This window comes from Coregonus clupeaformis, chromosome 18 (genome assembly GCF_020615455.1).
Source record: "Coregonus clupeaformis isolate EN_2021a chromosome 18, ASM2061545v1, whole genome shotgun sequence".
Lineage (NCBI taxonomy): Eukaryota > Metazoa > Chordata > Actinopteri > Salmoniformes > Salmonidae > Coregonus > Coregonus clupeaformis.
The window spans coordinates 56,632,644-56,651,010 of NC_059209.1; the positions used below are offsets into that span (position 1 = coordinate 56,632,644).

At 44.1% G+C, this 18,367-nt stretch overlaps 2 protein-coding genes across 12 annotated transcripts in view; both read right to left on the reverse strand.

The window, feature by feature from the left end:
• Positions 1 to 13,134, reverse strand: part of LOC121551325 (E1A-binding protein p400-like) — a 31,674-nt gene extending 18,540 nt beyond the window's left edge. For 5 of the 8 annotated variants that reach the window (XM_045226975.1, XM_045226974.1, XM_045226971.1 and 2 more), the window contains exons 1-21: positions 12,835 to 12,950; positions 10,731 to 12,080; positions 10,496 to 10,603; positions 10,272 to 10,353; positions 9,897 to 10,010; positions 7,734 to 8,131; positions 7,333 to 7,632; positions 6,967 to 7,152; positions 6,720 to 6,860; positions 6,525 to 6,603; positions 6,395 to 6,444; positions 6,231 to 6,285; positions 5,267 to 5,356; positions 4,998 to 5,111; positions 4,647 to 4,837; positions 4,268 to 4,445; positions 2,573 to 2,709; positions 2,169 to 2,338; positions 1,783 to 1,957; positions 1,369 to 1,505; positions 958 to 1,144 (exon numbers count right to left, since the gene is read on the reverse strand). In XM_045226975.1, coding sequence (XP_045082910.1) covers positions 958 to 1,144; positions 1,369 to 1,505; positions 1,783 to 1,957; positions 2,169 to 2,338; positions 2,573 to 2,709; positions 4,268 to 4,445; positions 4,647 to 4,837; positions 4,998 to 5,111; positions 5,267 to 5,356; positions 6,231 to 6,285; positions 6,395 to 6,444; positions 6,525 to 6,603; positions 6,720 to 6,860; positions 6,967 to 7,152; positions 7,333 to 7,632; positions 7,734 to 8,131; positions 9,897 to 10,010; positions 10,272 to 10,353; positions 10,496 to 10,603; positions 10,731 to 12,047 — 4,209 coding nt within the window. In that variant the 5' untranslated portion in view covers positions 12,048 to 12,080; positions 12,835 to 12,950. Of the gene's footprint in view, positions 1 to 957; positions 1,145 to 1,368; positions 1,506 to 1,782; positions 1,958 to 2,168; positions 2,339 to 2,572; positions 2,710 to 4,267; positions 4,446 to 4,646; positions 4,838 to 4,997; positions 5,112 to 5,266; positions 5,357 to 6,230; positions 6,286 to 6,394; positions 6,445 to 6,524; positions 6,604 to 6,719; positions 6,861 to 6,966; positions 7,153 to 7,332; positions 7,633 to 7,733; positions 8,132 to 9,896; positions 10,011 to 10,271; positions 10,354 to 10,495; positions 10,604 to 10,730; positions 12,081 to 12,834; positions 12,951 to 12,990 lie in introns of those variants that run through there. The other 3 variants (XM_045226976.1, XM_045226970.1, XM_045226973.1) reach the window with 2 other exon arrangements.
• A 2,567-nt stretch (positions 13,135 to 15,701) lies between these two features.
• The window catches only part of LOC121550251 (serine/threonine-protein kinase ULK1), a 36,593-nt gene continuing 33,927 nt past the window's right edge, over positions 15,702 to 18,367 (reverse strand). For all 4 annotated transcript variants that reach the window (XM_041862428.1, XM_041862427.1, XM_041862426.1 and 1 more), the window contains 3 exons: positions 16,883 to 17,040; positions 16,555 to 16,690; positions 15,702 to 16,365 (listed from right to left, as the gene is read on the reverse strand). In XM_041862428.1, coding sequence (XP_041718362.1) covers positions 16,307 to 16,365; positions 16,555 to 16,690; positions 16,883 to 17,040 — 353 coding nt within the window. In that variant the 3' untranslated portion in view covers positions 15,702 to 16,306. The remainder of the gene's footprint in view (positions 16,366 to 16,554; positions 16,691 to 16,882; positions 17,041 to 18,367) is intronic.

Sequence of the window (18,367 nt, forward strand, 5' to 3'; positions counted from 1 at the left end):
TTCTGGATCATCCAAATGCACTCTAGCAAACTTCAGACGGGCCTGGACATGTACTGGCTTAAGCAGGGGGACACGTCTGGCACTGCAGGATTTGAGTCCCTGGCGGCGTAGTGTGTTACTGATGGTAGGCTTTGTTACTTTGGTCCCAGCTCTCTGCAGGTCATTCACTAGGTCCCCCCGTGTGGTTCTGGGATTTTTGCTCACCGTTCTTGTGATCATTTTGACCCCACGGGGTGAGATCTTGCGTGGAGCCCCAGATCGAGGGAGATTATCAGTATGTCTTCCATTTCCTAATAATTGCTCCCACAGTTGATTTCTTCAAACCAAGCTACTTACCTATTGCAGATTCAGTCTTCCCAGCCTGGTGCAGGTCTACAATTTTGTTTCTGGTGTCCTTTGACAGCTCTTTGGTCTTGGCCATAGTGGAGTTTAGAGTGTGACTGTTTGAGGTTGTGGACAGGTGTCTTTTATACTGATAACATGTTCAAACAGGTGCCATTAATACAGGTAACGAGTGGAGGACAGAGGAGCCTCTTAAAGAAGAAGTTATAGGTCTGTGAGAGCCAGAAATCTTGCTTGTTTGTAGGTGACCAAATACTTATTTTCCACCATAATTTGCAAATAAATTCATTAAAAATCCTAAAATGTGATTTTCTGGAAAAAATAATCTCAATTTGTCTGTCATAGTTGACGTGTACCTATGATGAAAATTACAGGCCTCTCATCTTTTTAAATGGGAGAACTTACACAATTGGTGGCTGACTAAATACTTTTTTCCCCCACTGTATATGTAGATGGAGACTAAGTTGTCAGATAAAGACCTACAGTTAAATCAAAACCAATCTAATCAATTTCATTGTACGTCATTCAGGTGAGCAGTACTAATGAAACAGAATAAACAGAATAAAACCCTCAGGAGGTTTTAGCTGTGTGGTACTGGCACCCTCCTAGTCCTACCTTGCGTTGGTCCTCCTGCAGGGCTCCCAGCACCAGGGAGGGGGTGTTGTACTGGAGAGAAGAACACACGTAGGAGCTGTTGGTTTCCCTGATGTTCACCAGGTCTGGATGGTTACAGATCCTCTGCAGCTGCATCAGCACCTGCAGCACACTCACAAAATGACCCGTCTTCAACGCCTCCTGGGCTCTAGGGGCGGACAAAGGACAAGACATTCAGAAACAGGGCAAGTGAATTTATCATCTGCGCAACCATGCTCTGTTTATAAACAAAGAATCTTCATGCATTTCTACCATTGAACCTGTGCTCCAATATTCAGTCTATGAGAATAGGACAAAATACTCTACCGATCATGCAATCAGGTTGTCCAAACATTAGGCTGAGGAACTGTGGTGTCTGGAGGCCAGACTCACCCTGGCTGAGTGAGGATATCTTCATACATGCTCTTCTGTCTGCTGGACAGGCGACACTTGATGATGTGTTCATACTTCTTAGGGAGCTGCTTCTCCACGTCCCTCTTACAGCGCCTCAGGATGAAGGGTTGGATCATCTGGAGAGAGAGGAGAGGAGAAAGGATGTCAGATCAATTGGTAACTAGGTATGAACAGCTATGCCCTGGTAAATGGGAATCATACTGACCACCAATGTTAAGCAAGATGTCTTCTTTAATGATGAAATACACTCATTAGGAATGAAAGAACCCTCAGATAAACAACTTCACACCACAACTAAAGCGCCATCAATATTCATGATAACAGTGACTACTAATTGAAACGCTCAACACACAAGGATTAGAAAGATGGCCGTTTGGTTGTACCCCTACTGACCCTGTGTAGGCGGATGACCAGTTTGTGGCAGTAGTCCTGGTTCTGGTCTGTGCCTGGCTTGACTGGGAAGTCTGTGAAGGGTCTGGTGATGCCTGGCAGGAGGAAGTGGATCATGGTCCACAGCTCCTTCAGTGTGTTGTGTAGTGGAGTGTTGATCAGGAGGATCCTCTGCTGACTGGAACACAAGCCACACCAACACATCATTAGCTTTTGTTGTTTCTCTTAATCTCTAACAATTTAAAATGCCTGGAAAACCACAAGGTCAAACCCCATTTCAGAGTTTAGCCTTCATTTCATGCTAACTAAGCTGTCACCAAAAAGCCCTTGGCAGACCAGTGTGTGCGTGGGTGTAACCACAGTGCTACCCTAAAATAAGAGCTGCTCACTTCTTGAGAGCAAAGATGGTTTCCCAGTGATTCTCGGACATGTTTTTAATGAGCTGCACCTCATCCAGGACCAAGTTCTTCCACCTCCTTCTCAGGAAGTGGCTCTGGTCCTTCAGCAGCAGCTTGTAGGACGTCACACACACATGGAAGCTATTGGCCTCCGCCCACCACTGGAGACACATCAACAACACGACAAGTTATGGACAGACAAAAATACAAACTGGAAAAATAGGGCATTTGAAATAAGCCATGAGAAGAAAATTGACATCTTAATGGCATTGTATTCATGGGAACTGTCCATTATTTATTGTCACATTTGGTGCTGCTGTCCTGCCCAAAGTCTCTCTGCTGGAATGGACTCAATCTCATGGGTCTGTCTATTGAAACAGATCATTAGTAGTTACCCTTCTCTTTGCTCTGCGTTCATGTCTGTTGCCAAGGTAGAGGAGGATCTTGAAGCCAGGACACCAGCGTTTAAACTCCATCTCCCAGCTCAGCATCTTACACGTCCTCACCACAACTAGGTGGGGGCCCCAGATACCTACATAAAAAATAAATAATTAAGTCCACATACATAAATACATACAGTACCAGTCAAATGTTTGGACACACCTACTCATTCAAGGATTTTTCTTTCTTTTTACTATTTTCTACATTGTAGAATAATAGTGAAGACATCAAAACTATGAAACAACACATTTGGAATCATGTAGTAACAAAAAAAGTATTCAACAAATAAGAATATATTTTATATTTGAGATTCTTCAAATAGCCATCCTTTGCCTTGATGACAGCTTTGCACACTCTTGGCATTCTCTCAACCAGCTTCACCTGTAATGCTTTTCCAACAGTCTTGAAGGAGTTCCCACATATGCTGAGCACTTGTTGGCTGCTTTTCTTTCACTCTGCCGTCCGACTCATCCCAAACCATCTCAATTGGGTTGAGGTCGGGGGATTGTGGAGGCCAGGTCATCTGATGCAGCACTCCATCATTCTCCTTCTTGGTAAAATAGCCCTTACACAGCCTGGAGGTGTGTTGGGTCATTGTCCTGTTGAAAAACAAATGATAGTCCCACTAAGCCCAAACCAGATGGGATGGCGTATCGCTGCAAAATGCTGTGGTAGCCATGCTGGTTAAGTGTGCCTTGAATTCTAAATAAATCACAGACAGTGTCACCAGCAAAGCACCCCCACACCATCACACCTCCTCCTCCATGCTTTACGGTGGGAAATACACATGCAGAGATCATCCGTTCACCCACACCGCGTCTCACAAAGACACGCGGTTGGAACCAAAAATCTCCAATTTGGACTCCAGCCCAAAGGACACATTTCCACCGGTCTAATGTCCATTGCTCGTGTTTCTTGGCCCAAGTAGGTCTCTTCTTATTATTGGTGTCCTTTAATACTGGTTTCTTTGCAGCAATTCGACCATGAAGGCCTGATTCACACAGTCCCCTCTGAACAGTTTATGTTGAGATGTGTCTGTTACTTGAACTCTGTGAAGCATTTATTTGGGTTGCAATTTCTGAGGCTGGTAACTCTAATGAACTTATCCTCTGCAGCAGAGGTAACTCTGGGTCTTCCTTGAGAGCCAGTTTCATCTGTCATTTCTCTTTGCTTATTTGAGCTGTTCTTGCCATAATATGGACTTGGTCTTTTACTATCTTCTGTATACCTCCCCTACCTTGTCACATCACAACTGATTGGCTCAAACGCATTAAGAAGGAAATAAATTCCACAATTTAACTTTTAAGAAGGCACACCTGTTAATCGAAATGCATTCCAGGTGACTACCTCATGAAGCTGGTTGAGAGAATGCCAAGAGTGTGCAAAGCTGTCATCAAGGCAAAGGGTGGCTATTTGAAGAATCTCAAATATAAAATATATTTTGTTTAACACATTTTTGGTTACTACATGATTCCATATGTGTTATGTCATAGTTTTGATATCTTCTACAATGTAAAGAAATAGTACAAATAAAGGAAAACCCTTGAATGAGTAGGTGTGTCCAAACTTTTGACTGGTAGTGTACATGTTTACATACAGAAACAAAAGCGAAGCATTGAATAAACTATTTCAGCAGTAGGTTAGATTACCCTCTTGACAGGCCAGATGGGCCAGGTAGGCCACAGTCTGCACGGTCTTGCCCAGTGCAGTCTCGTCTGCTAGGATGCCGTTGAGGTGTTTCTTGTGGAGGCTGGCTAGCCAGTCCACTCCGATCTGCTGGTAATCACGCAGTGATCCGTGCAGCAGAAAAGGAGCCTGGCTGCGGACCTGAGATACATAGCAAAGGGTCATAATGATTCCCTGTTTGTACATAGTAATCCACTAACTGTCCTCTTAACTGTATATTTTATTTATAAGCAATTTTGTTATTTAATTAATCTTGCCAAATTCCTCTCATTCTCAAACTGGTTACATGACACCCGATAGTAATCCACTGGGTCAGTGTGAGGCTGAGACGTGAGGACTCACAGAAGAGGTGGTCCTGGCACTGCCCTTGGGTAGGATGAGTTCTGTGGCGGCTGCCACCTCTGCTATGTCTTTCCTAGGCTTCCCGTCAGCACCAGGGGGGCAGGCCTTGTCAGAACCTCGATACTGGTCCACACTGAGCAGAGAGTCTATCACTACAGCCTCGTGGGGGCTGTCCAGAGGGGACTCCATATCTGAGATGGAACAATAACCACATCAGCACCACAGAGAGAACACCACCAGTCTACAAATCCTTTTGCTTTTAAACTAATCATCTTGGCATATCAACGATCACAAGGCACCGAGCTAGACTGGTACACAGAGATGGAGTTTACATGTAGAGTTTAGGTGTACCTTCAGTCTCATCCCGGTCCTCCTCATCACTCGGTGTGGCAGGCTGGGGCCAGTCAAAGTTGTCAGCGTAAGCACCAGCATACTGCTTCACCAACACATCCAGAGGCATCTCAGCTGAGAACGGTAGAAGACAAAGAGGAAAGGCTCAGTATAGACAAAACCTAAAGGACACTTTCAAACATGACATGTTTTAATGAAAATACCATAAAATAAAGGTAATCGGGCAAAATCCATCATTAGTTATAGTGAGAAAAAGGTGTCATGCTGACCATCTATAGCCAGATCTGCCAACTCTGCCTTCTGATCAGCTAGCACCTCCATGGCCTCCTGCTCCTCTATGGTGCTCTCCTCATCCTGAACTGTAAGAGAGAACACAGCCATAGACAAGTTACAGGATAGTAAACAAGTGTTAAATGCAGGACCGCACCTGTTGGCACCCACCTGCTCAAAGCATAAACAAGATGACATCTATACTGAACAAAAATATAAATGCAACTTGCAACAATTTCAACGATCTTACTGAGTTACAGTTCAAATAAGGAAATCAGCCAATTGAAATAAATAAATTAGGCCCTAATCTACGGATTTCACATGACTGGGCAGGGGTGCAGCCACTGGGGAGCCAGGCCCAGCCAATCAGAATGAGTTTTTCCCCACAAAAGGGCTTTATTACAGACAGAAATACTCTCCTCAGTTTCATCAACTGTCTGGGTGGATGGTACCAGACGATCCCGCAGGTGAAGAAGCCGGATGTGGAGGTCCTGGGCTGGCGTGGTTACACGTGGTCTGCGGTTGTGAAGCTGGTTGGACGTACTGGCAAATTCTCTAAAACGACGTTGGAGGAGGCGGCTTATCTGGCAACAGCTCTGGTGGACATTCCTGCAGTCAGCATGCCAATTGCACGCTCCCTCAAAACTTGAGACATCTGTGGCATTGTGTTGTGTGACAAAACTGCACATTTTAGAGTGTCCTTTAATTGTCCCCAGCACAAGGTGCACCTGTGTAATGATCATGCTGTTTAATCAGCTTCTTGATATGCCACACCTGTCAGGTGGATGGATTATCTTGGCAAAGGAGAAACACTCACAAACAGGGATGTAAACAAATTTGAGAGAATAAGCTTTTTGTGCGTATGGACAATTTCTGGGATCTTTTATTTCAGCTCATGAAACATGGGACCAACACTTTACATGTTGCGTTTATATTTTTGTTCAGTATATTTTGGAAAAATACCTTCTTCAGCCAATGAAGTGCTGGACTTTCGCTTCCTTGTTGACATAGTGGGTTCCTGTGAATAAGATACATTTAAATAAGTGTCATGCCACACACAAAACATATTAGGCTATGTGTCTGGCCAATTTGGACAACAAGAGCCAGTAAGTCTATGAAGCACCTACGTCTTTTTCAGCTTTCTCTGTTGTCGACTGAGCAGGTTTAACATCCTGTCCTGTGACACAAGGAATAACCAATATATGAAAGTTAGCTTGTTGTAAAACCATTTCAAAAGGCTCTTGAATAAACTCTTACCCTTACTCGATGCTCTCTGCAGGCTGAGCGTTTTCAGTCTCTTCTCATAAATCTCAAACTGTAGTTTAATTTCCACAACCTGAGAGAAACCAAATGGAACAAATTAACTAGGATGGACAGAGTGGATCACACTACTGATCTATTGAAATTAATAACGACAACAATGGAACAGTTTTCACATCAAGAGAAACTTACCTGCTCAATGTTGGACCAGAAGAACTCCACCTCTCTGGCGATGGTGCTTGCGATGTGACGAAGCCGCAGTTCTTCCTCTTTCTTGAACTTCTCTTCCATTTTATTCTGCTCGTCATGGTAACGGGAACAGGTGCGAACCAGCTGGGGAATGGGGAATATATGTAATATGCAGTTATGATCGTGTACTGAAATCTTAACAATGACAGTACTGCAGTAACAGTACACCAAGAGGACTACGGCATCATACCTTCTTGGCAGCAGCCATCTTCCACCTCCTCTCCTGGGCAAAGTCAGCTGCCATCCACTGCATCTCCTCCAGTAGGTAGTCCCAGTGGGACTTGGACCGAGAAGATTCCATTAGCTTGGGCAGCCTGCTGGCTGACCACTGGCCCTCTTTCCTCAGCTCAGAGATACGCTGGTGCACCTGGCTCTCCTGGGGGGTCAGAGGTCACATTATGAGCAGTCTGAACACTGAAGCACCTGATCAGTCTGAACACAAAAGCACCTTAACAGTATGAAATGCAGTCTGAACACAAAAGCACCTGAACAGTATGAAATACAGTCTGAACACAAAAGCTCTTGCAGAGTCATAGGTTTTTCTGAAACAACTCACCAGTTTGGTCTGCTCAGCTTGTTTGTCCTGTGAGCTCCCTTCTGATGACTGCATACCCGAGCCCTGACCAAAGCCACCCATTTTGACAGTGGAGGTGCCGTTGGGCCCGGCCAATTTGGACTGTGTGGCAGGGGTGATGTTGGACCCAGGAGGGCGGAGGGGGCTAATGGTGTGGGGGGAGGGGAGCGAGTTGGGGACATTGAGGGGGGCAGGAGACATGGAGGGGTTGGACAGGGAGTTGATCATCTTTCTTTGGCCAGGTTGGTTGGAGTCTGCTCCAGGACGAGCAAGAGCCACAGTCTGATCAAGGGAGGAGAAAGAGAAGGCAAACTGTTAATATACAAACCGATGAACACAACCAAAAACATGCAATGTTTGGAAGTTATCCTTTAGAGACTCACCACCTGTCCTGGCTGCAGCATGGGCTGGGGCTGCTGTAGCTGCTGAGCCTGCATCTGGAGGTGAAGGCCAGACTGCATCTGCTGCTGGAGCTGGACCTGGAGTTGTGTGTGGGGGTTTACTGGAGCCATGATGGGGCCGGCCCCCTGCACCTTCACCTGGGCCTGGAGCAGGTTGGCGGCCTGGGCTGAGCTCTCCACCAGCTGTGATTGCTGAGAGAGAGCCATTGGTAGGGCTGCCATGGGGAGGGCGCCCTGGGGCAGGCGACCTGGCAGCTGGGGGGGAGGGGTGTGCAGGCTGGCAGCGTTCTGCACCGGAGGCCCTTTAGACGGGTCATACAGCGGCTGGTTCTGCTTCTGCCCGGGGATCTGAACCGACTGTGGGTTGGGGGGCATCCCGCCTGGAGCACAGTAACCAAGTCATAGGGAAAACAAAGGAAAGGAGTAGAGAGAGGGAAAGGATAACAACATGTGGCTGTGAGTTACTGTTGCTCTGTGGTTCCTCCAAGCGTTGCCCTGTCCATACCAATCCTGCTCTCTCTAAAATAACGGCCTTTTAAAATACTATACTCTGCACCGGACTGAGATTCAGGTGAGCACTGAAGGGGGACAGAGGGACTGAGCAGTACTCAGGCCAGAGGGCCTTTTGTTCCTCATTCTTAAGCCAATATATTTCAGTACTGACTGAAAGTGATCAGATTATAAAATGATAGTGTTTACAGCTCCATCTAAGGTACCAGCTACCCAGAACGTCTGAATTGGATGTACTATGAGTCAACAGCAGTGTATTTCTTACTGTTGACGAAGAAAGAAATTCATGAAAATTATAAAGCACAATGATTACAGAAGAAACAAATCAATGTGATCATCTACATGTCCTTCAAATAAAATACTACTTTTATTAATGCAAAAATAAAAACATCATCTTTACAATGTTAAGAGAAGAGAATGTGATTAAAACAGCAAAACTAATCATGCATAAACAGTTTCAGCAGAGGGACTGAGAAGAAAGGATTCAAAATGAAATGAAACAGAAAATATTGAAAATAAAAAACAGAGGGGAAGAAAAAAAAGGGGGGAAAAGTGAGCAATCACCATCATAAAAACACCATATGTTCAGCATGCATGAAGCAATGTCATGTCTAGCTAGAATGCTGGCATATATTTGCCTCTAGTTTTGTTGAGCACAGAACATAACAAAGCAAAGGAGTGAGCAGGAGGACACACATGAGATCTTGCAGACAGCAGGGCTGAGCGGAGCAGTGCACACAGACTAAGCAGCACCTGTCTTACCTCCCTGACCATCACTCCCATCATCCCCTAGACCACATCAACACCTGGCCCTGACAGACACCACCACACCACGCCAACCTGTGACATGTCATGACTGCACCATGCTTCCTCCACATGGCTCCCCTCCTTCCTACTACGACTGGGGGAAAGAGGCCAAGTGAGAACGGTATGCCATGGAAACAGATGGGGGAAACCAACAAAGGATGAGCATGGTGGAACAAGAAAAGGAAACAACGGATGCTTTTGATGACTGATAACTGAATTTAGGATTGAAATGCATTGTGAATCCATGTTGACAATGCAATGGTGGCCAACGGAGAGGGAGGGGGGTGCAGGAGACGGAGGGATGAGAGTGATGAGTATAAAAAAGGAAGAACAAAAAAGCAATCATCGAATGAGCAAACATGCCCCACTGGAAATATATATATTTTTTTTTTCCAGGGTTCCTCCTTTCTCACTTTCCGTGATCCGCTTGCGAATTAGCCCAAGCTCCAACGGCACAGGAAAGTCCGTCCAAACAGAGACGATCGGGAAGAACAAATTTGGGAAAAGAAACGGATGGAGACGGATGATCAATAAAACATAAAAGTCAAAACATAAGACATGGCATCTTCCCAGTGAGGCTACTCCTTTCTTCAGACTTTTTTCCCCTTGGTCTAGAGAGAGAGTGTGCTGGGAGAGCTAAGCCTGAACTTCCTGAGGCCTGCTGGGGTGTCTGTCCAGCGGATGGATGAAGATCGCTTTGTTGATGCTGCTTTGAGGTTTCGTTGGAGACGATGGGACGTTGTTGGAATTCAGTTTGTCTCGTTGAATTGAGGACACGTCCAGCAGCATCGAACAGAACACATAACGACCTGGTAGTAGCACTCCTACCTTGCGCTGTCGGCATAAGCTGCTGGAGTGGAACGCCAGCTGATCCTAAAGCACCAGGATGCTGGAAAATCATTCCATGGCGACCAACTTCAATCCGGGACCTCTTAGCCTGATCTGGGATTTAAAACACACAATACCCTCATAACGGGAAAAAGACACTCGGCACACAGCAATGACTTTCTGTACACCATACAGACCACCTCTCCTTCCTCGGGTTAAGACTTCTACACACAGCGCTAGTAGAAGATGCCAAATATCTAAAAGCAGAAGCAATTTGAGGTAAGAAAACAAAACAAAAAAACTAACAAAAAGAACGAAAAGGGGGAGGAAACAAACCAACAAAAGAGCCACGGGATTGTGCTGTCCTTGCCCTACCTGCGTGTGCCATTGCCTGTTGCCTCTTAAAGGCATCCATGTCCCCTGGGTTTGTCATGCTGCCAGATGCTCCAAGGTGCACCTGAAGAGACATATCCAAGTGTTAACAAGAGCTTGGATACAAGAGATCAAAAAGGAAACATTTAAAAGAGACAAAGACAAATCCATTCCATCTTCTCTGTGTAGGGGTTGCAGTCATTTGGTGCCCCACCACCGTTCTTCACCTGGAACTGCTGCTGGGAAGAGAATGCTGCTGAAACATTGGGTGGAAGCTGTGTAGCTATGGCAACTGGTGTCCCCGCCTGTCCATCCTTTCCAGTGACAACCTTGACCTGGGAGTGGCACAGAGATTTGAACTAGATTCATGTAGCCTAAACACAGGATAACAAGTTGAGGGATTCAGAATATAGGACTATAAGACACAATAAAACAAGATATCAATCAATTCTGTAACAGTACCTCATCATTGATGACCTCAGACTGCTCCTCCTCTTCCTCTTCCTCCTCAAGGTCCAGGTCGTTCTGCCTCAGGTAAGTGAAAAGCGGGACGCAGGGCTTCTTCTTGAAAGCCAAATAGTCCATCATGTTCCCCTGGAGGTGCTGGAGGAAGAACAGCTCAATCAGGTAGTCTTTGAAGACCTCCTTCAGACCCTCCATCTTCTTAGTGTGGTGCTCCAGACACTGCTTCCTCAGCTGGGCCACTTCTGGGTTGGTGGGTGCAATCTCCTCCAGCTTTTTGGGTATCTGTTTCTTGATGGAGCCCATGCTCATGCCGGTAGGGGTGAGGGGGGGATTGGGGATGCCTTGGGGAGGGTTAGTGAGGGAAGGGCTGGAGGGAGGAATGGTGGAAGGCATACTGAAAGACGTTGTGGCAGCTGTCCCCACTCCAGCTACCACACCCAAAGTCTTCTCAAATATCATGGGACGCGCCAGCTGCCCCTGGATAATACTGCTGATTTGAGGTGGCAGGTTGGAAGTGGTGATGTGGCCTGGGCTCGCCAGTGTGGGCAGAGCAGTGCCACTGACCACAGGACTCTGAGGTCCAAGGTGGTGGATGGTGCCTCCAGTCTGTGAATGGGGCTGTGACAGCCTGCGTTCCCGCACAGAGCCTGGTGCCCCTGGGGAGGACAGCTGCAACTGCACCTGCCCAGCAGTGGTTGGAGCTAGCTGCGTCAACCCTGTCCCCTCTTGGTAAACAAAGTGCCCACTTCCAGACGGGCTGCCAAGACTGATTTGTCTCACAAGCATGCCAGTATCAACAAAACGTGTTGGGCTCTGTCCACACACACTCAGTCCTGTTCCGGGTGCCCCAGGTCGCTGGAGGGGTACTGGGTTGTGCTGGGTGGGACTTTGGGGCTGCATGGATTGGGGTAGGGGTGAGGTGACTTGGATATAGGAGGACGGGGCATGCTCAAACCTCCATTGCGGAGCTGTGTGCTGGAAGCCGGGAGAGCCTGGGTTCTGGAGGGGGAGCGGGGTTAGGGTGATCTGTTGGTTGCCGGTCACCATTTGACTGACATTTTGTAAGGTGATGTTCATGTTCTGGCTTGTGACAGGGCTGCGGCTCATGATTATCTGGTAGTTGGGTGACTGGGGGGCTGAAGGGCTGGCTGCAGATGCAAACGTGGTCACAGGTGATTGTGGGTGGTTGGCTGTTGCCTGCTGTTGAGTAACTGCCATGGTCTGCTGCTGCTGGTCTTCTGCTTCAGATCCAGTGGTGGACTTGGATCTCTGAAGTTGCCGTTGCACATGCTGTTGTCCACTCCCATGGTGCATTGCGTAACACTGTTACTTTATGGGAAACAATACCTAGAGAGGGTAGACATTCTCATCAAATCGTTTAGCCAATATTGGTTTCATTTTATATGCTGAAGACATGATGGTCAAAACTATGCAAATATGTATCATTCAATCAAACATTGACATATTGTTGTATCAATGACAACCATTAATAATTATGTACATAATAACTGTAGCTATTTGATGCTGTAACATAATTTTTCATTTTGACAGCTGTCGCAAAGATCAGTGAATTCATTGCTTGGCAAAGGTAGCCTTTCATGAATGAGTTCCATCATGCAAGCTAGCTAGCTAGTTATATTTGACGTGTTTTATTTGGTCAAGATATAAAGTAAGACATTCACTGATAGAGACGCAGATGAGCATCTTGAGTGCCAGCAATAGCGTAGCTAACTTACTAGTTAGGTAACGTTAGTTAGCTTACTAACCATGTTGTTTGCAGAATTTAACAGACAATGTAACGATACTATTTGAACTTGCTAACGTTAGCTAGCTAAGTAATAATAGCTGCCTAACTATTTCATGTTATGTAGCTAGCTAGCTAACACCCCCATCATAACCAGCAGCATTATAAACAATTAGGCTGCCTATCTTTTCAAATGAGCTGTAGCTACAGTAGCTAGCTAAACTATGCTTATGTTGTTGCACGGCCTTGTCCTAGCTCAGATGTGATAGCGCTAGCTAATGCTACGGTAGAGCATTATATTAGATAACTATGCAACGTTGACCATGCATGGATGAAATGTGTATTTACGTTGCTTACAAAAAGCTTTTTTTGAGTCAACTAGCTAAATATCCAAATACTTGGCACGCGTAAGGCCGATATTCCGCTCCTTCCCTCCGAAACCGTGATACTAGCTCGCGCTATCTAATATGTTTGTCGCTGGGTAAATAGACATCACCGGAACTAGCTACTTACAGCAAATACAACTCACGTTGTAGTCTCATCAACCAAAAAGTATTCTTTAAAAACAAAGAAAAATGTATGAAATGTAAATACTGCTATACGGAAATATTACATGTAATGTTTTGGACATATTTCATTCTGAAACATGGCGGTGGCCACCTTATATTTTTCAAGGTTAGTGCTATCAGGGATCCTTGGGACGTCACCACTCTAAACCTTAACCCCTAACCTTAGACTAACCTTTACCATAAGCCTAACCCAGGGATCATCAACTAGATTCAGGCGGGAGCCGATGTTTTCTTGAGCGGATGCTCGGGGGTGGAACATAATTACAAATAATTTGTAGATTGCAAATTGACCGCAAGAAGCCCAAACATGTATAATATTTAAAACCTTGCTTACATTTGTACACAATCATGTGTCTCTCTATTATGTGTGGGAATACTTGGGAACAGATTTCCGCAATTAAAATCACTTGGAGCTGATTTCCTGGTGTTTTTACAATATGTTATGTACAACAATTAAATTAAATTAAATACAATTGGTGCTCATAAAACTTGGGGGGGGGGGCAAATTCGGCCCGTGGGCCACTAGTTGGGGTACCCTGCCTTAACCGTTTTAAACGTCAACTTCAATAGCGACACGTCAGGGTCGGTCGTCCCGAGGAAATCATTATAGCTTTTTCAATCGATTCTTTGAAGAACCGGAAGCAGTTCCGTTTCAAACGACGTGAACGACCCTGGACCAAGGCTGATTGACAAGAATGTAAACCAATCAACAGTTTTAAACAAAATACAAACCTCTGTGCCCCTCAACAGAGAGTACAGGCGCTTTCTAGTATGGGCGCTTTGCACTCAATAAAAATGTGCTTATTCTAAGGTTCTTCAAAAAACCTAGCTATAGCCAATTGAGTATCTCTCATGCTACTTTATAATAGTGAGTGTTTATATTCTTTATTCCCTAAAACCCAACTGTGAAACCTTTCTATGAGTCACACAATAACACTTAGTCATGAGCTTCGACTATTCAAAATATTGTAGTAGCTTTTACCTCTATCTCTACCTACTAATGCCTCACATCAAAACATGCCTCCTCTATACTGTAGATCTGCATTCGGTCAAATGTTCTGCGGAGCAGCTGGCGTGTGTAGGCTAGAGGACAACAGAAACATCCCACATAATGTAACATATATTTTAATCACTCTTCTTACACAATATTCTCATATGAAACTGATTTTGGCAGCTTGGTTTTGGTGAACAAGAATAACATACAGTCAAAATAATTACTCAATATATTTACAAAGACATTTAATATTCAAAAGGTGCCTAGTCAAAATGTAACGATCCCGGCAGTCTGAGTCGGGTCCTGTCTGTGGACTAGTTTTTATGTTCGTGATCTCCAGTTTCCCGAGGGTTCTGGAACGCTCCGGGGAGCTCTCTTGATTTCCGCACCTGCATCCCATCAGCAATCTGCACACCTGGTCCTGATCATCACCCTTCTTAGGCTCTGGCCTAACATCCATTCCCTGCCGGATCGTTAGCCATAAACAGTATGTTTTGCCAGCGTATCAGCCTCAGAGTACTAGCGTTAGTTTTGTTGTTTTTTGCATCTTGTTGACCTGCCTTGTACTTACCTCCGTTTGTTCTGTCTACAGTCATTCTCCCGGAACCTCCACCCAACCCCTGCCGTGCCATCAGTTCATCTGCTACTTCACCACCACCTACTCATCTCCGCCACCCGCTCCGTCTACTGGACTATTCTGCATCTTTTCCCTGTAAATAAACACTCTCATTCGTTCAACTCACCTTGTCCTGGTCTGCTTCTGGGTTCGGTCTTAGAGAACCGTGACACAAAATGTATTTCGGAAAGCTGATACCATTTTCATTTAATGTAAAAACTAGAAATAGGTCAATTCAAATGTATAGCCACAAGGCGGTCATAAAAAACTAAATATTAAAACCAACCACTGCACAAAAAACAAAACCCCCAGAATTATACAAAATCTTACTAAAAATATAAAATACAGGACAGGTTTTCTGTACTGAAGTTTAACCTATTTCAGCCATTTCTTTGCCTCATCCACACGCCTATACATTGCTGATCATTCACTAATATTTGTGCAAAAACAGACAAAAGCATGCAGATCAATATGTAAAATGACCATCTTGCTGGGCACACTGAGAAAGAGTGCCTTGATGAGTTGACACTCTTTACAAAAGATTAAGATCTCTACAATACAGTAATGACATTATCTGACAAGTTCCTAACAGTTTATGAATAAGTCTATCATAAATATATTTGTGCTACAGTGGCTTGTCAAAAACGTACACATTGCTAAAAGCAGTAAAAAAAAAAAGACAATAATACTTCTGCTACAAATTGGCAATACTTGGTCTTCACTTTCTCTTACACAACTTTCCAACTCCTGAAAATGATGCATGTTTTTGCCTCTAGTTTAAAGCTGCAGTATGTCACTTTTTGGGCGAAGACCAAATTCACATAGAAATATGTGTTATAGATCTGTCTGGCATTCTCATTGAAAACAAGTCTAATAAGCAGTAGATCTGTTCTATGTGCGCTATTTCTATGCTTCTCGTTCATACGTTTATTTTTTGCATCTTTTATTTTGGTTTTGTACACCAGTCTCAAACAGCTGAAAATACAATATTTTTGGTTATGGAAAATATATTTCACAGCGTTTTAGATGGTACAATGATTCTCTACACTATACTTGCTTGTTTTGTCACATAAACTGAAAAGAAATTGCAACCAGGAAATGGTAGAGCGATTTCTGCATAATGCATCTTTAAATATAACACCAGCTGGTACCAAAGATCTTTTCAGAATTCCCTTCTATTATTGAGAGCATTAAATGTTACTCTCAAACATCTATTATTCTCAAACAACTATTTCAAGTAGAAATCTGTACATTTGAGATGAAAATAATCACTCGATCCAGTGAGGCCTGATAAATCCAGTAGATTAACAGTAACATACTACTGGCCTGGCATAACATTCTGTAGCATGAAACACAACCACAACACACACTGCTCTCAGAGTGGAGTCAGACAGAACCAACCCCACTCCTCTTCTCCTCTCTTCTGGTACTAAAAATGTTTAGTGCTAGGCTGTGGGTTGAGAGCAGCTATATCAGTGGTCTTGTTACTAAGCATTTTCAGTTCAAAGTGCTTTTGTGTGTCAACAGTCCGAGGAGCTCCATCTTCACTGAGGACAGAGGGATATCAGAGGGACATCAGAGGTCTGGAGGTGCTCTAACCATGCCCGGAGGCTCAGCTAATATTGTAGCTATAGTCCAAAAGCCTTAAGCTCAATCACACTGTGGAGTCTGCAGAGCAGAAAGGAGGCGTCTCTCAATACACTGTTTACCTAAGACCAAAACAAAGGGAGAAACACAGTGAGATGTGTGTGTGTGTGTGTGTGCATATATGAAAAATGTATGCACTCACTAAAACTGTAAGTCGCTCTGGATAAGAGCGTCTGCTAAATTACTAAAATGTACATGTAAAATATATGGGCACGTGTGTGTGTGTGCGTGTGTATCTATAAGCTACTTACATTTACTTATGTTGTCGATGTCTGCCTGCTCTGTGATGGTAAGGGACAGACCCTCCATGAGCAGAAGGGCTTTATGGTATCTCTGGATGGGCGCCTGGCCACGGTGAAACATCTCATCTAGCGCTGCTGACTGCACCTGGAAAACAGCAACACACACACTCAGCTATTAACATTGCTCTTACAATATTATAACCACATCATAAATACTGCAGTAAAAGTAATGTCGTAAAATGATATTTACTCTATCTACTATCCATCGTATATCATACAATATGAGAGAGAGCACAGAGATGTACAGTACTGTGCAGTGAGAGAGAGGAGGCCTTACCATGGTCACAGTGTGACTGTAGATGAGTTTCTCTGCAGTGATGTTGTTCATGTGGTCCATCAGTCTCTGCTTGTTGAGGAGGAAGCTCTGCAGGCGGGCATTGAGGGACCGACAGGACGTCACACTGCTCTTATACAGCTCATTCATCTTCTTCACCACTACATACAGGATAAATGATTTAATTCAATACACTTTATAAAGCCTACATAACATGATCATTAACCTCCTACAGTCTAAGCCCTGTCTAAGCCGGGGGGTGGGTTCTACTAAGCTAACATATGGAATTGTTTGAAGAAGGTCACACCAAGGATCATTTAGCTATTTGATTTTTAATTTTAAGACCCCTTGAAGTGTCCCCAAAAAAAAATGAAATAATAATTTGTTGAAACACTGAATTTGCCCTTACTGCTATTAAACCATACAAATGCATTGAATAACAGATTCACTAAATGGAACAACAGATAGTCAAAAAAAATCGAAAGGAAGTTTATTCTGAAGTCTCTGTCCTATAAATGAGAAACATTTTGGGGACATGTACAGTGCATTCCGAAAGTATTCAGACCCCTTCACTTTTTCCACATTTTGTTACGTTACAGCCTTATTCTAAAATGTATTAAATACAATTTCCCCCTCATAAATCTACACACAATACCAGATAATGACAAAGTGAAAACAGATTTTTAGGAATGTTTGCAAATTTATGAAAAACTTAAAACAGAAATATCTTATTTACATACAGTACCAGTCAAAAATTTGGACACACCTACTCATTCCAGGGTTTTTCTTTATTTTTTTACTATTTTCTACATTGTAGAATAATAGTGAAGACATCAAAACTATTAAATAACACATATGTAATCATGTAGTAACCCAAAAAGTATTAAACAAATTTAAATATATTTTATATTTGAGATTCTTCAAATAGCCACCCTTTGCCTTGATGACAGCTTTGCACACTCTTGGCATTCTCTCAACCAGCTTCATCTGGGATGCTTTTCCAACAGTCTTGAAGGAGTTCCCGCATATGCTGAGCACTTGTTGGCCGCTTTTCCTTCACTATGCGGTCCGACTCATCCCAAACCATCTCAATTGGGTTGAGGTCGGGGGATTATGGAGGCCAGGTCATCTGATGCAGCCCTCCATCACTCTCCTTCTTGGTGAAATAGCCCTTACACAGCCTGGAGGTGTGTTGGGTCATTGTCCTGTTGAAAAACAAATGAAAGTCCCACTAAGCCCAAACCAGATGGGATGGCGTATCGCTGGTTAAGTGTGCCTTGAATTCTAAATACATCACAGACAGTGACTCCAGACCAAAGGAGAAATTTACACCGGTCTAATGTCCATTGCTTGTGTTTCTTGGCCCAAGCAAGTCTCGTCTTCTTATTGGTGTCCTTTAGTAGTGGTTTCTTTGCAGCAATTCGACCATGAAGGCCTGATTCACACAGTCTCCTCTGAACAGTTGATGTTGAGATGTGTCTGTTACTT